General features: G+C 36.7%; 2 protein-coding genes across 2 annotated transcripts in view; one reads left to right on the top strand and one right to left on the bottom strand.

Moving 5' to 3' along the window:
- LOC127957438 (uracil-DNA glycosylase-like) overlaps positions 1-4,879 on the bottom strand; it is an 8,848-nt gene extending 3,969 nt beyond the window's left edge. The window contains exons 1-3 of the mRNA XM_052555972.1: positions 4,627-4,879; positions 3,856-4,050; positions 3,673-3,768 (exon numbers count right to left, since the gene is read on the bottom strand). Coding sequence (XP_052411932.1) covers positions 3,673-3,768; positions 3,856-4,050; positions 4,627-4,725 — 390 coding nt within the window. The 5' untranslated portion in view covers positions 4,726-4,879. The remainder of the gene's footprint in view (positions 1-3,672; positions 3,769-3,855; positions 4,051-4,626) is intronic.
- Positions 4,880-7,861: 2,982 nt separating this feature from the next.
- On the top strand, positions 7,862-9,631 carry LOC127957088 (homeobox protein SEBOX-like). Its single transcript, XM_052555460.1, has 3 exons — positions 7,862-7,961; positions 8,240-8,442; positions 8,535-9,631. Exons 1-3 carry the CDS (start codon positions 7,862-7,864, stop codon positions 9,186-9,188), a joined length of 957 nt encoding a protein of 318 aa, XP_052411420.1. The 3' UTR covers positions 9,189-9,631.
- Positions 9,632-15,000: the final 5,369 nt, after the last annotated feature.

Here is a 15,000-nt window from a genome sequence, read left to right as displayed (position 1 = left end):
GCGTTGTTTACATTCAGCATGCTTGTTTTTTCCTGAAAGTAAACAACACTGAATTGTGTTGATTGTGTTCTGAGGAAAGTGAGCACAAGTGTCATGGTACTCTCCAAAATGGCCGAAGAGGGTAACTGGGGGAGAAGAATTGTTAAAGTTATTTTAGTTTTTTTGTAGCTTCACAAATTGAAGTTGAGCCACTGATGTCCCATGGGCTGTTTTCCCAATATCCTTGCTATGTTTCTGGGACTGGGAACATTTCAGTTGTGTTGCTGTCTATGGGAGGGTTAAGAGAGCTCTCAGATTTCATCAAAAATATCTTAATTTGTGTTCCGAAGATGAACGAAGGTCTTAGGGGTTGGAAGTGGAACAACATGAAGGGGAGTAATTCATGACAATTTTCATTTTGGGGGTAAACTATACCTTTAAGTTGTTCCAAACCTGTATTACTCTCTTCAGCAGATCTTCTTTTATGTTTCTCAAAAGTCAGTGCAGGTTTGAAACAATATGAGAGTAAGCAAATAATTCCATTCCATTTTAGGGTGACCTATCACCTTAAAGGGTTAGTTCACCCAAAAATGAAAATTATGTCATTAATAACTCACCCTTATGCTGTTCCAAACATGTAAGACCCTCCCTTTATCTCGGAACACAGTTTAAGATATTTTAGATTTAGCCCGAGAGCTCTCAGTCCCTCCATTGAAGCTGTGTGTACGGTATACTGTCCATGTCCAGAAAGGTAAGAAAAACATCATCAAAGTAGTCCATGTGACATCAGAGGGTCCGTGGAATTTTTTGAAGCATCGAAAATACATTTTGGTCCAAAAATAGCAAAAACGACGACTTTATTCAGCATTTTCTTCTCGTCCGTGTCTGTTGTGAGAGAGAGTTCAAATCAAAGCAGTCTGGATATCCGGTTCATGAACTAATCATTCAGTTCACCAAATCGAACTGAATCGTTTTAAAACGGTTCGCATCTCTAATACCCATTAATCCACAAATGACTTAAGATGTTAACTTTTTTTTTTAATGTGGCTGACACTCCCTCTGAGTTCAAACAAACCAATATCCCGGAGTAACGCATCCACTCAAACAGTACACTGACTGAACTGCTGTGAAGATGAACACCGAGCGAGCCAGCCCCAATAGACTGACTCGCTCACGAGTGAAGAACCGGTTGCATCGTTGTTTGGATCACCAGTAGTTCTTTCGGACAGTTCGATTCAATAAACCGGTTGAAGAAAATAGTTCACAGGTTCTTTTGCGCTCAACGTAATGGCGTCATTTGCGATGACTGCCCTTGATTCAAGCCTTCGGTTCAACCGCGCTCATAACACTAGCATAGAATCAGTTCAGAATCAATCACCAAAGAATCAGTTCAGTTCAGACGCTCTGTGTGTCGGTCTGCTTCATGCTGAATCACACATGCGCAGTATCATCAGCTCCTCGGTTCACGAATCGGACGCATCTGACAGAAACAGTTCTTGACTCGTGAACGAGTCATGTTTTGTTCGTTATCTGGCTCGGCCTCGGCGTTCATCTTCAGTTCTCTCTTCACAGCAGTTCAGTCAATGTACTGTTTGAGTACATGAATTACTCCGGGATATTGGTTTGTTTGTACTCAGAGGAGTGTCAGCCACATTAAAAAAGTTAACAGCTTAAGTCATTTGTGGATTAATGCGTATTAGAGATGCGAACCGTTTAAAACGATTCAGTTCGATTTGGGGAACTGAATGATTCGTTCATGAACGCGATATCCAGACTGCTTTGATTTGAACTCTCACAACAGACATGGAAGAGAAGACAATGCTGAATAAAGTCGTTGTTTTTGCTATTTTTGGACCAAAATGCATTTTCGATGCTTCAAAAAATTCTAAGCGACCCTCTGATGTCACATGGAATACTTTGATGATGTTTTTCTTACCTTTCTGGAAATGGACAGTATTGAGAATGAGGAGTCACGTGCCGATTTGGGTTGATATGGGAGGGGTCTGAGCCAGTCGGCCCTGATGGAAGGATATGCTATCTGTTGCCAGGGGCAATGCCTTCAGAACTTCACAGAGGCGCGACTAAACATTTCAGAGCGCTTTCATTTTTGCGCATTTATTTTGTCAGCGGAACAGATCGAGACGGATCTACGAATACGCGAAAGAAAAGAAAGTAAAGCAATGCAAAAACATAAGGCGAAAGAAAGGGGACCTTACAGGAACAAGCTCACACCAAGCGCAAAACAGCGGTGTTTGGAGAAGCTCTCAGGCAGCTCCCTGCAGCGGCACAGAGACCTAAACAATTTACCTCAGTGCACACATATGGACATTGGGAATTATATTGTTTATGATGTAAGTCACTTTGCATTCACGCTGTTAATGGCTTAATCTAACCCGGACATTTACATCTCGCAATCACACATTTAACTACCCTAGCTAACCCAGAACTGGTTTGTCCACTTTGCAGCCCCCAACAAAAAAAACCTGGGACAGTATGTGTCATTGGGTTAAAATCAAATTATAACTAAACATACACAGCTTTAGCCTACATCAAAATATGTTGGAAACGTTTGTATACATTGAACATCTCGTTACAATCTAGTGTTCATTCGCAGTTAATTACTTTGCCATTTTGGTCAAGAAGTGCATTCTAAATGCAATGTAATTACAATATGCTAAAACGCATCTGAATAAACTTACTTTGGCCAGTACAACACTGTTTTCTTCACCTGCTGTAAATGGACCCAGCCACAGCAGAAAGCCTCGTAACTTTCCAAAGACTTGTGACTTTTAAACTCCTGCATTGTGTAGTAACGTAAACCAAAAAAATATATAATTCCCAATGTCCATATGTGTGCATGGAGGTAAATGGTCCAGGTCTCTGTGCTGCTGCAGGGAGCTCGTATGGGTCGATATTTTGTATGCTTGAGAGCTTCTCCAAATACCGCTGTTTTGCGCTTGGTGTAACCTAAAAAAAACTGTATTCCATCGTTCCTATGTTTTCCATATGTATCGTGTGGGGTACTGCAGCAGTTTTTAACGCAGCAGTAACTTCCAGGCATGGTAAAACAGTGCAGAATTGCGAGAACCTCCTCTTAACAACACATTTAAACAATCCTATTTCGCCGCCGGTATCCTTCCAATGTGGCGGATACTGTGATATCGAGGGAGGGGCTTTGTGCTATGACGACAACTTGTCATTCTCAATACCGTACACACAGCTTCAATGGAGGGACTGAGAGCTCTGGGACTAAATCGAAAATATCTTAAACTGTGTTCCGAAGATAAAAGGAGGTCTTACATGTTTGGAACAGCATAATAGTTATTAATGACATAATTTTCATTTTTGGGCGAACTAACCCTTTAAGCATGTCATTTGGAATTGTTAAGCTGATTTATTCTTTTTAGTTTTTACATACATTCTAAATCATAAACATCTTACAGACATTTTCTAATATGCTAATAAACATAAAAAAATAACAAAACTTTATATCATGGGGTCTTTACAAGTAAAAGTAAGAACACAAGCATTGTGTGCAAGTTATGCTCCTGAACAACCATCTTAATTGTAATGTAATCGGTCAAAAAAATAAAAATAAATTAAGAGCTATTGGCTTTGTGGTCAGGGATAATAGGCCAGAAAACAACCAATCATTTTGACCTGCCTAACATATGAACATGACACCCAACTTACATCTTTTATGTCACATGTTTGTGTCCAGGTAAAAACTTCATTTTCAGGTGGATAGATGGTGTGTTTTTGCCTCTCCTCAGCAACAAAAGACATTAACTGTGAAAGTTAAACACTATTGTATTACTCTTCATTTCAGAAAGTTGGAAATTAAATCAGTTCTTCATGTGTTAGATAGTTACTTACTAATTTAAAGTAGGGCTTTCCGAATTCTGCGCTGAGCGCTTTCATCCAGCTCTCTCCAATCCCGTTTGGTTCAGCTTGGTTTGCAGCGAGCCTTTCCAGAGCCGCCTTCTTGTTTTTGGATATCCGTTCAAGTTGCTCAGGACTCAGGGACAGTGGGGATGTAACATCGTCGCGCTCCAACTTTAGTTTTTTCTCCTGGGACAATATTTTAATATATTTGGTTGAACTCAGTGTTCGTTTGACAAAAATACCTGACATTTGTACATTTAAAAACCTAAGGCAAGCTATGGAAAACATTGCTTATAGGATGTTTTCTCAAAATGCATCGGAGTTGTGATGGACAATTTATAGCGTAAATTACATGCAAATGATACGATAATATTTAGCGATTTACCACGTGCTGCATTCGTGGTCATAATTCAAGAATCTTAGTTAACTTAAATACAACCAAGTTAAACTAACAGAAGTGAAATGGACGTTAAATTATTTCGTTTTCACGGACTCAACACATTTTCGCACTAAGTTGTTTGAAATAATCCGCACTCTACACTAGTAGTTTGTTTAGGCAAGTGACGTAAAACTACTTCCGGAAATGTGTAAATTTTAGCGGGAATGATAAAATAGCGAGGTTTCATTTAGAGACTATTCTATTTTGCTAAATAAATGACAACATGTTCAACTGATAAATAAAACACAGCCACTTTCATTCATAATTCCAGCGAAATGTGTAGGCATATCCAGTCACGTCAGAATAAAGCCTATTTTACTCACATGTTCTGTTGCATCCCCTAGGCATGTAAGTATCTCATTCAGATTTCTTTTTTTGGATACTGGCGAAAAAAACGAGGTGATACTTTTCTGTCCAATCATTTCCACAAATAAAATGATTATTTAAACGAAACAAACTTTAAAAGAACGATACTCTGGGTATAGACGCGTGATAGTGTTTGAAGGGCTGCTGTGCACTACACTACACTCCCGCCAGCTGGACGTCTGTGACGTAGATTACGTGAGGGCGGAACATGTGACAAGATAATGGTTGTTACACTGAAATCTTAAATGTTACTTTTGTGACTGCACACTTTATGTTAAATATAGATGGAAAAAGCTCTGTGACGATTGAACTTTTCTTTTTTTTTTTAAGTTGTTTGCCAAAACATGTGGAACCTACCTAGTTATGTTCCTCTCAGGGGGGAAATCTGAATAAAATTTCTAATATTTTTATTTATTGCAACTCAAACTCTTATATTCAGTTTGCTCTTGGTATATACAAAACTGCACATTTTAAGGTGAGAATCAGCTCTTTTGGTAGACAATAAATATGTCCACAATGGGCACAAAATAATAAATAAATAAATAAATAAATAAAATGTCAAAAACGAAGTTTAATGTTTAGCCTAATATAATTATTTTTCTAGCTTTTGTATTATTTTTTATTTATGTTGCTCTTATTGTAAGCCTAAATCGGTGTAGTTAGTATAATGTAGCCTAAGTTGATTTTGGCATAAATAATAATAATAAAAAGTTAGCATGATGTTGGATGGTTATCATGTTTTTGCACCTTTAATTTTGTTCTGTATCTTTTTTATATATGTTACTATTATTAATATAGCCTAATAATTATGATTATAATTTATTTGATAAGAGAGAATAGCACAACCAAATAGGAAAGAGATATCTAATAACGAAGAAAAGGGAAGAGAGATAGCGCTGCACCGTGAAAGAACCCTACAATGGACACAAGACAATATCGTATGAAAAGTAAAAGAGAGACATGTAACTATAACCACAGCGACACTGTGTGGTCACTGGTGAAACAAACATCAGCAAAACCCGTAACCAAATGATCTTCATATCTCCCAACATAGTTTAATTGTTTTCTCAAATGTGATCATAATTGTCAAAATTCTGTGAGTATGATTAAACACATATAACATATTCTGCCACGGAATACCATACAGGCCTATTGAAGTTGTAGGCTAACATATACTTTTTTTTCCCTCACACACACAAAACATTTACATTCTTGTTCACTCCCATTGTTTTCCACATATTGAGCAGCACATACAGAAGAAAAAGTTTTACTATTTTGAACGACGGTAAGGCTACCAAAAATAGGCTTTTTCACACAAATTTAAAATGGAACAAAAATAGATAGCTTAGTGTTCAAAGCGGAAATGAAAATTATTTAGCACTTCTGTTATAACAGATGTTGTTAGAAAATAAAAGACTACAATTATAACTCATTAAAATAATTAAAGATTAATCTTTACATCTAAAAAAAATGTGTAGCGTAGACTACTCAAGCCACTTGGTTTGATATTCTACAGGCTATTTATAATTCAGGTGTGGTTTAAATAGGCTAATTTCCTTCTGTAAAAATTTAAGAAAAAAAAAAAAAAGATACAAATACATAAAACAGGCAGTCCCTTATAGAAGAAAAACAGTAAAGCGAGGAGCAATAATCAGAGGGCAATGTTGAAGGTATAAATGTGTTAAACAAACAAACAAAAATAAAAAACACCCCAAGATTGAACGCTTAACTTGAATAAAACACTTCAAAATTATTCAGTTCTTAACGAAACATTTGAGTGCATTTTATGCGTTTAGGTGTCTGTATTGTTGTTGGTGGTGCTGTTTTATCCTCTGAAAAAATACAAATAAAAAAGCTTCTTTCAGAGCTGACGTCCTCGTGCTGGCCCTTTCTGATGTTGTCCTTCAGTAGCCTATCCGATAGTTCATTTGCCTGGTGTGTTTGTGTTTCAGCAGCCTAATAGGCTGTACTTGTCGCTGTCAATAGGCTTTTGATATCGAAGCGTCTGAAATGGCCTATGTGTATTCTACATGTATTGGACTAAATTATATAACAGAAGGGGTCAGAATTTAATTGAAATTATCGGAAAGAGATCATCTTTACACAAAATGTCGCACATAGACATATTAGCCTAAATTAAGGTGGTTTAAAAAAAAAAAAAAGAATTTTGACCTGAAAGTGATGGAGCCTCATGCCGACAAAGTTAAAAAACGCACAGATTATTAAAGTAATCTCTGGTTTAGATTACTGTTCATTCGTCGTAGGCTACACTGCTCTTAATCCGAACAAGTAATATCATCCAGATAATAATATGTCCCTGGATATTACAAATCGCATCAAGAATAGGTACTGTAAGATAGATAGATAGATAGATAGATAGATAGATAGATAGATAGATAGATAGATAGATAGATAGATAGATAGATAGATAGATAGATAGATAGATAGATAGATAGATAGATTTTAATCATTTTGAACTTAATTTCGAATTTGAACTTAATGATTGATGAAGATAAATTTAGCAGAAATCACTTTTTCCCCCCACAAATTATTCCCGTTTTATTATAGGTGTTCATCTTCAAGAATTTAAGTGATCTCTTATTTTGTACGCTGTTTTATAGCCAATTGCTTTGTTTAGGCTACTTCACGTTGCTAACGCGTAATTATTTAAAATGTTCCACATAATTGTATTAATTTAATTTAATTTTATATAATATTTATATAAACGTGCATTGAAACAACTTGATCGAACACCTTCAACTTTTTCTGTGAACAAATCTTCGACATCCTTTCATGTGAGACAGAAACAGGCAGGTGAAGTATGTGGTTATTTGCCTGATAAAAGATCTGTGATAGACAGCTGCGCCCATCAGACAGAATCTGAATCTCTGCTTTCCCGTCGACGCGGCAGATATAGGAGATGGCTATACGAAGTTGCCAGACATGTAGAAGGATTATCTTAGTGCGGGTGGGGGATCAAAGTTTTATTATTATTATTCTATTATTTAAACTGTCGCTGTGCCAGCGACGACACCTTGAAGTGCGATATGAGCGTATGGGTGTGAAAAGGGAAGAGTATAAAGTAGGTGGGTTTAAATGCTCTATGAAACCCATCAGCGTTGGACTTGGGTCAGGACTGGAGATTCGGGAGAGAGCGCGCTTCACTAAACTTCTGTTTTAGAATTAAGGACTATGGCATTATTTTATGATCAATCGTTCGATTTGGTTCAAAAAATAAGCGTGGAGACAGAAAGAGATTTTATCTTCAACACAAACATGGTCCAAATTACAGGTGAGAATATAACGTTTGAACACATTACGCATTTTGGATTGATTTAGGCTACGTTGGATAATGGAATTCTCATTCGTTTTTTATTATCAATTGTTCTTATTTTTATTTTCGCCTATTTATATTTTAAAAACGAATCTAAAATGCACGTTCTATATAAGAACATTTACGACAAAAAAATCTTGTAAAACATTTTTTTACTATTCTAGTCGATATTTAGTCGATCCTATTCCCACTGTGTGTGTATTTTCTGACAGCATTTTTCTAACTTTGATCTTTAGGTGTAACAACTAAGCATTCGTTGTCTTCTCCTGAACTCGAAAAAACCTACCATGCTGAAGGGCAAAGAAAAAGAAAGAGGACGATTTTTAGCCGCGCTCAATTGTCAGAATTAGAGCGCGCTTTCATGATTACGCCATATCCAGACATCACTATGCGAGAACGACTGGCTGCACTCACATTACTTCCAGAAAGCAAAATTCAGGTAATAAGACTAGAAAATAAATGTATTTTTATTATATTATTTTGTCTTGATTTTACATTTTATTCCTTACATTTATTCCTATTCCTTTGCAGGTGTGGTTCCAAAACAGACGAGCTCGATGTATGAAAAGCAAGAAGCTGACTACATCAGTTAGGAGAAGTCCAGGCAGGGAAGTGAGTTCTAACTCTATACCTGTAGCAGCTTTTCCAGCGACCCATCTTGATTTAAACCCAGAACAAAATTCTGGCTTTCCAGAACAAAGAGAAAGACCAGAGGCCAACAGAGGCCTGCGTCACCATCAGGAAAGCCTTAGACCAGTTCTGAGTCCCTGGTCTCAAAACCTTCCGCATCCAATGCCACCCCGTCCAGACATTTCTCCAGACCTACCTGGAGTTCTACAGTGGGCCAACAGACACTCTGAAACACCTGGAGTGTCATCTTTTTCCAATTGCCCATCAGACAGGTTGGCTCAATATTCATTCCAAAACCAGTCAAGCAGTCACTGGCAGATTAACTGCTTTTCATCTCACCCTGACAGTTTTTCTGGACATAAGTTGTCTTACTGTACTGCCAATCAGGCCATATATTCTTCCATGTCTGTGGACCAAATGATTCCTACACATCAAACCAGTTTGGAGGACGCACTACAGAGACAAGCTCTGGCACATTACCCTCAGACCTCATTGGGAGATATCTCTGACCTCATATACAAAGCAGCTGTAGTTACCAATCTGGAAGACTACTAATACAGTAGTTAATAGCTTACACTTTATTTATTGTTACATAAACACTATTGTAAAATAATCTCTCTGAGGAACCAATTGACGTGTCATTAAGGTAGGTAATATGTGTTAATAAAACATGTTACCTTCCTTCCTTCCTTCCTTTTTTTTTGATATCATAAAACTCTAGTTAAGGGTTGTCCAAATAGATTGTGAAAATGTTGCTATTATTGTTATAGTCTGTCACCTGCTACAACAACAACAAAAAAGGTTGTTTCCTTATCCGTTTTTGATTTAATAACATAATTTTGGTTTTGGAGAGTATGTCTTTCGGTGGGTGTGAAGGGAAAAGTTTCCTCTGTATTCTCTTTTTAGTAAGATATTCACATGGTGTGCATTGATATTTATGTAAATTAATCACTAAATAATCTATTTATTTACATTCATGGTTTACACAATCAAAATTATTTACCCGATTAAAGGTATCTTTCTAATAAAAAAAAAACGTCATGTGTGGCATTACATTTGTATCAAAAAGAATTAGACAATACCAATTTTCCATAAGAAAGCATCTTATTTTTTTTTTGCAAAAGAACTATTAACTAATACACAAATGTACTAATACACAAATCAGTTTCAACTAATCTTTTATTCATAACATCAAAAGCATTGGGGGTTTTAATATGGAACAATCCTATATAATATAAAATGTGTTGCAGTAGCAGGATATGGTAATGAAATCTAAATTACACCTCACCAGAACAAAAACAAAACCTGAGAATATACAATAAATAGAAAAACAAAACAATAAATGAAAGATAAAAACAATTTAAAACCTCAGGGCTCATGTTTTATCAGCTTATGGGTCTTAGATTACATTTGGATTTGAAGATCCAAACAGAATATTACTATCGAAGTAATTATGGTGAAAATAGCAGGGACCTCCCAGGTTTCCACTGACCTACTGGACACTGATCTTTATGTATCATAATCATCTCCACAGCAAAATAATCTTCAAATAAAATATAATAAATTCTCATAATCCGAGTGTCAAATCTACAGTCATACTCTGTTTTGTGTGTCAGCTTGTATGTGTGTGTTCCTGATGTAACTACATCCTTTAATCCAGGGGATGATATTGAAGGGATAAGTGCTTATTTTGTTAGAAACAAAACAGGAAATATAATAATAATCATATACAGGCTGATCAATACACAATGTTAGGTGATCTATCTATCTACCTCTCTAACTGTCTGTATAATTCTTTAACTCCTTCAAGCCATTTCTCCTCTAGTTGTAACTGCACTCACTCAATTAACATATCCCCTCACACTGGTGTTTCCCCTTAGCATTTAGACAGGCTCGTATTACCCCACTACTTAAGAAGCCCACTCTTAAACCATCTTTTTTTTAGAGAACTACAGACTGATTTCCCTTCATTTCATTGCAAAAAACACCTGAACGAGCTGTGTTCAACCAAGTTTCTGGCTTTCTCACACAGAACAACCTCCTCGACAGCAACCAGTCTGATTTCAGAAGTGGTCATTCATCCGAGTCTTGCTCTCAGTTCGATTCATTTCAATTAAAGTTTATTTGTATAGTGCTTTTCACGATACCAATTGTTGCAAAGCAGCTTTACAGAAAATATTAAGTTTCTACATTTAGGAGTAGATTATTAGTGGTGACTATGTCAAAAAGGTACAGTAAGAATCATGCAGTTAATTACAAATTATATATAATCAAACAGACAGTGAACACTCTTAACTGCAATGACTATATGTTGTGAATAAACTCTGCGATTGCGAATTAAATTTAGCATCATCTAAGGCCTTCTGGGGGGGTTGGCATAATCTATTCTCAGGAGTTCAGTTATCTCAGATCTTCATACAGGATGGATTCAGACTGAAGATTGTGTAATTTGCCTCAGGATTCAAGTCCCATGGCAGAAACAGAGAAGCAGAAAGAGATTAAAATTGCTTAGATAATTTAGAAGTTTTATCTGGACTGAATATCATCAGCACAACAAAGGAAACTAATCCTGTATTTTCTAATAATTTTACCAAGGGGCAACATGTTTATTGAAAATAGCAGAGGGCCTAGGACAGATCCTTGCAGCACTCCATACTTTACTCATGATAATTAAGATGATTCCCCATGTAAATAGAAAAGGTGATAATGATCGGACAGGTAGGATCTTAAAGGGTTAGTTCACCCAAAAATCTAAATTATGTCATTAATAACTCACCCTCATGTCGTTCCAAACCCGTGAGACCTCTGTTCATCTTCGGAACACAGTTTAAGATATTTTAGATTTAGTCAGAGAGATCTTAACGAAATATTGACTCATTCTCGAGTCATGAACCGGTTGCATCGGTTTTTGGATCACCAGTAGTTTATTTGGACAGTTTGATTCAGTAAACCAGTTGAAGAAAACGGTCCACCGATTCTTTTGCGCTCAACGTATTGATGTAATTTGCGATGATTGCCCTTGATTCAAGCCTTCAGTTAACCCGCGGTCATAACATTAGCACAGAATCAGTTCAGAATCAATCAACAACAAAAAAAACTGTTCAGTTCAGACGCTCTGTGTGTTATTCTGCTTCGCACTGAAAAGTCAAAATTGTTAAAAACAAAGTGACTGTGAATGAGTGAGTCACTGAGATTCAACCAGTTCATTCAAACGACTGATTAATTCAGAAACAAAGCATTTGACTGTCTTAATAAGTGAACCAGTTATTCAACCAAATTGGTCCAAAAGCTGATTCATTCAATAAGTAAACACCATCCATTGCTCAAAGACGCAAAACAGTGCTGCGATTTTTGTTTGGAACTATTTTCATTAGCAAAATTGAGCAAAAACAAGCAATATTATGTCAACAATGTAAGTCACTTATTGCTTTACTTAACTTGTATAAAATTATTATTAAATATGTTCATGTTGATATCTGCAAAAAAAAAAAAAACTGTATTCTTTGTGTGATATAGATTAAGTTAACTATATTAAATTATATAAATATAAAAGGCATACAGAAGCATTTTTTGGCCATCTACAATTTAGAATGTCTGGAATTTTGAGTTTTAATAGACTAATAAATCAACGTGCTTGCACTCTGTGATTGATTTGGTGATATTTGGGGTTAGATCTCTGCCACAATTCTGTGTGCAAAAGATCATATTTTGAGCACACACAAGTGCATTTTGCATACGTGTGATCTGAGTTTTGTTGAGAAAATGTTTATCTAGCAAAGAAAAAAGTATTTAGAGCGCATTCATTTTATAAATAAATTTATTAATTTTGGATTTTAAATAAGTTTTTGGATGTGTGCAGACCTTCTCTTTTGTGCATGCAATGTTTCACTAGCTTGCTCCCTTAATGCCTGCCTTCAGTGCTCTCTAAATGCTCAACACAACCCAGTGTTACAATATGTCATAATTCCAGCCAATCAGAGATGAGGCTACTAAATTCTGATTGGCTGCCTTGACAACCATTCACAACATTCCTTGCATTAATGATAACAGTGGAAGAGGGAAAATACAGTGCATGCATAATTATTATGCTATTTGATAGTCTGATTATGTATTTTTTTTTTCTTCATTTACCAATTCCAAACAACATCAATCTTAATAACTACCATTAATCTTGTATTTAGTTACTTATAACCGATAATTGTTTCATGAACAATTGTTTATGTTCAGTTTTGCATAATTATTAAGCAGGTCATCTTCTACAGATATAACCTCGAGATGGACTAAAAATGAAATCCCAAAACTTACTGCCAGATTCTTCTGGTCCTTCAAGAGTCACTCTCAACTTTTTTTTTTTTTTTAATAAACTTCTTTGACATTCCTCTTTCAGATGAACACGTTCAGAGTTATCTTCGACACTGTCCTGACTGTTCCAATCTGTATAATTGCAGTGAATGGTGCCCTTGTTTCTGAATCTGAAAAAAAAAGTATCCATACATCCATCATAAAACTACTCCACACAACTCTAGTGTGTAGACACACTCTTGCAGTTTAAATCTAGACCCATCTCTTTAACCTGGCTTACACATAACATATGAATATGCTTTTAATATCCAAATCCGTTAAAGGATTTTTAGGCTGCATTAATTAGGTAAACCGGAACCGGGAACACTTCCCATAACACCCTGTTTGCTACATCACTAGAAGTATGGCATCTACGCTAATATTTGTCTGTTTCTCTCTTATTCCGAGGTCACTGTAGCCACCAGATCCAGTCTGTATCCAGATCAGAGGGTCACTGCAGTCACCCAGATCCAGTACGTATCCAGACCAGATGGTGGATCAGCACCTAGAAAGGACCTCTACTCCCCTGAAAGACAGCGGAGACCAGGACAACTAGAGTCCCAGATACAGATCCCCTGTAAAGACCTTGTCTCAGAGGAGCACCAGGACAAGACCGCAGGAAACAGATGATTATTCTGCACAATCTGACTTTGTTGCAGCCTGGAATTGAACTGCTGGTTTCGTCTGGTCAGAGGAGAACTGGCCCCCCAACTGAGCCTGGTTTCTCCCAAGGTTTTTTCTCTCCATTCTGTCATCGATGGAGTTTCGTGTCCTTGCCGCTTTTGCCTCTGGCTTGCTTAGTTGGGGTCACTTCATCTACAGCGATATCGTTTACTTGATTGCAAATAAATCCACAGACACTATTTAACTGAACAGAGATGACATCACTGAATTCAATGATGAACTGCCTTTAACTATTGCCTTTAACATTTTGCATTATTGACACACTGTTTTCCTTATGAATATTGTTCAGTTGCTTTGACGCAATGCATTTTGTTTAAAGCGCTATATAAATAAAGGTGACTTGACTTGACTTAAAGGCCTTCTGAAGCGAAACAATGTGTTGGTATAACAATTATGTAGTTTCTTAAAACTTTATAAACTGTAATGTACAGCTTCTGGTTGCTCAAGCAGGCACTTTCACAACAACGTGGTTGAGCATATGAAGTAGGTGTAATGAAAGGCGCAACACAAGGTCCAGGGAGATTTAACACCATGATAATTAGATTATATACACCCTGGAACTGTGTGGAGTACTTTTATGATGGATGGATGGATGGATACTATTTTTCCGGATTCACAAACAAGGGCACCATTCACTGCAATATTACAATTTGGAACAGGCAGGACAATGTTGAATATAACTCCGAATGTATTTGTCTGAAAGAGGAATGTCAGACAGGCCTAGGATGCCCTGAGGGTGAGTAAATCTTGGATTAATTTTCATTTTTGGTGAATTTTTCCTTTAACATGCATCTTTTCTTATACACATGTTTTTGACTGACCCTGCTGACACACTGAGCTTTTTGCTGTCCTTTGGTTATGCATTAACTTTGCAATTTCTAGTATTGCATTAGTTTTGAATACTTTCTTCTTTGAGGGACAAATATTTTCTCCACAAAACTCAGTTCGCGCAAGTGCAAAATGCAGAATTGTGGCAGAGATCTAATCCCACAGTGATATAGCCTAATTGATAGTGTCAGATCGCACATCATTTCAACAACACTTACCATATTATTGCAGACGATGCTATATCGCACACCCCAGACTCATTTTGAGTGGAAAATGAATTGTCCAGGGTTGTGCGCGCACTTGTTTGCATATGAGCAAAGGTGTTTTTTAGAAGTCTAATTTGAAAACTCCAGACCACTGATTTGTCAAACCTGCTTTCCTTCAGTCCGTGTTCCTTTTGACCTCTGACTGTTTTGTAGTAAGTAATGAATATGCTTAAGTAGCACCTCACTGCAGAACACAAAATCGAGGAGGTGTGGTTTGATCCACATCTAGAGGTTGGAGATTGGTAGGT

The sequence above is a fragment of the Carassius gibelio genome, chromosome B5, assembly GCF_023724105.1.
Source record: "Carassius gibelio isolate Cgi1373 ecotype wild population from Czech Republic chromosome B5, carGib1.2-hapl.c, whole genome shotgun sequence".
NCBI classification, from domain to species: Eukaryota; Metazoa; Chordata; class Actinopteri; order Cypriniformes; family Cyprinidae; genus Carassius; species Carassius gibelio.
This window is presented reverse-complemented; position numbering and strand designations above follow the sequence as displayed.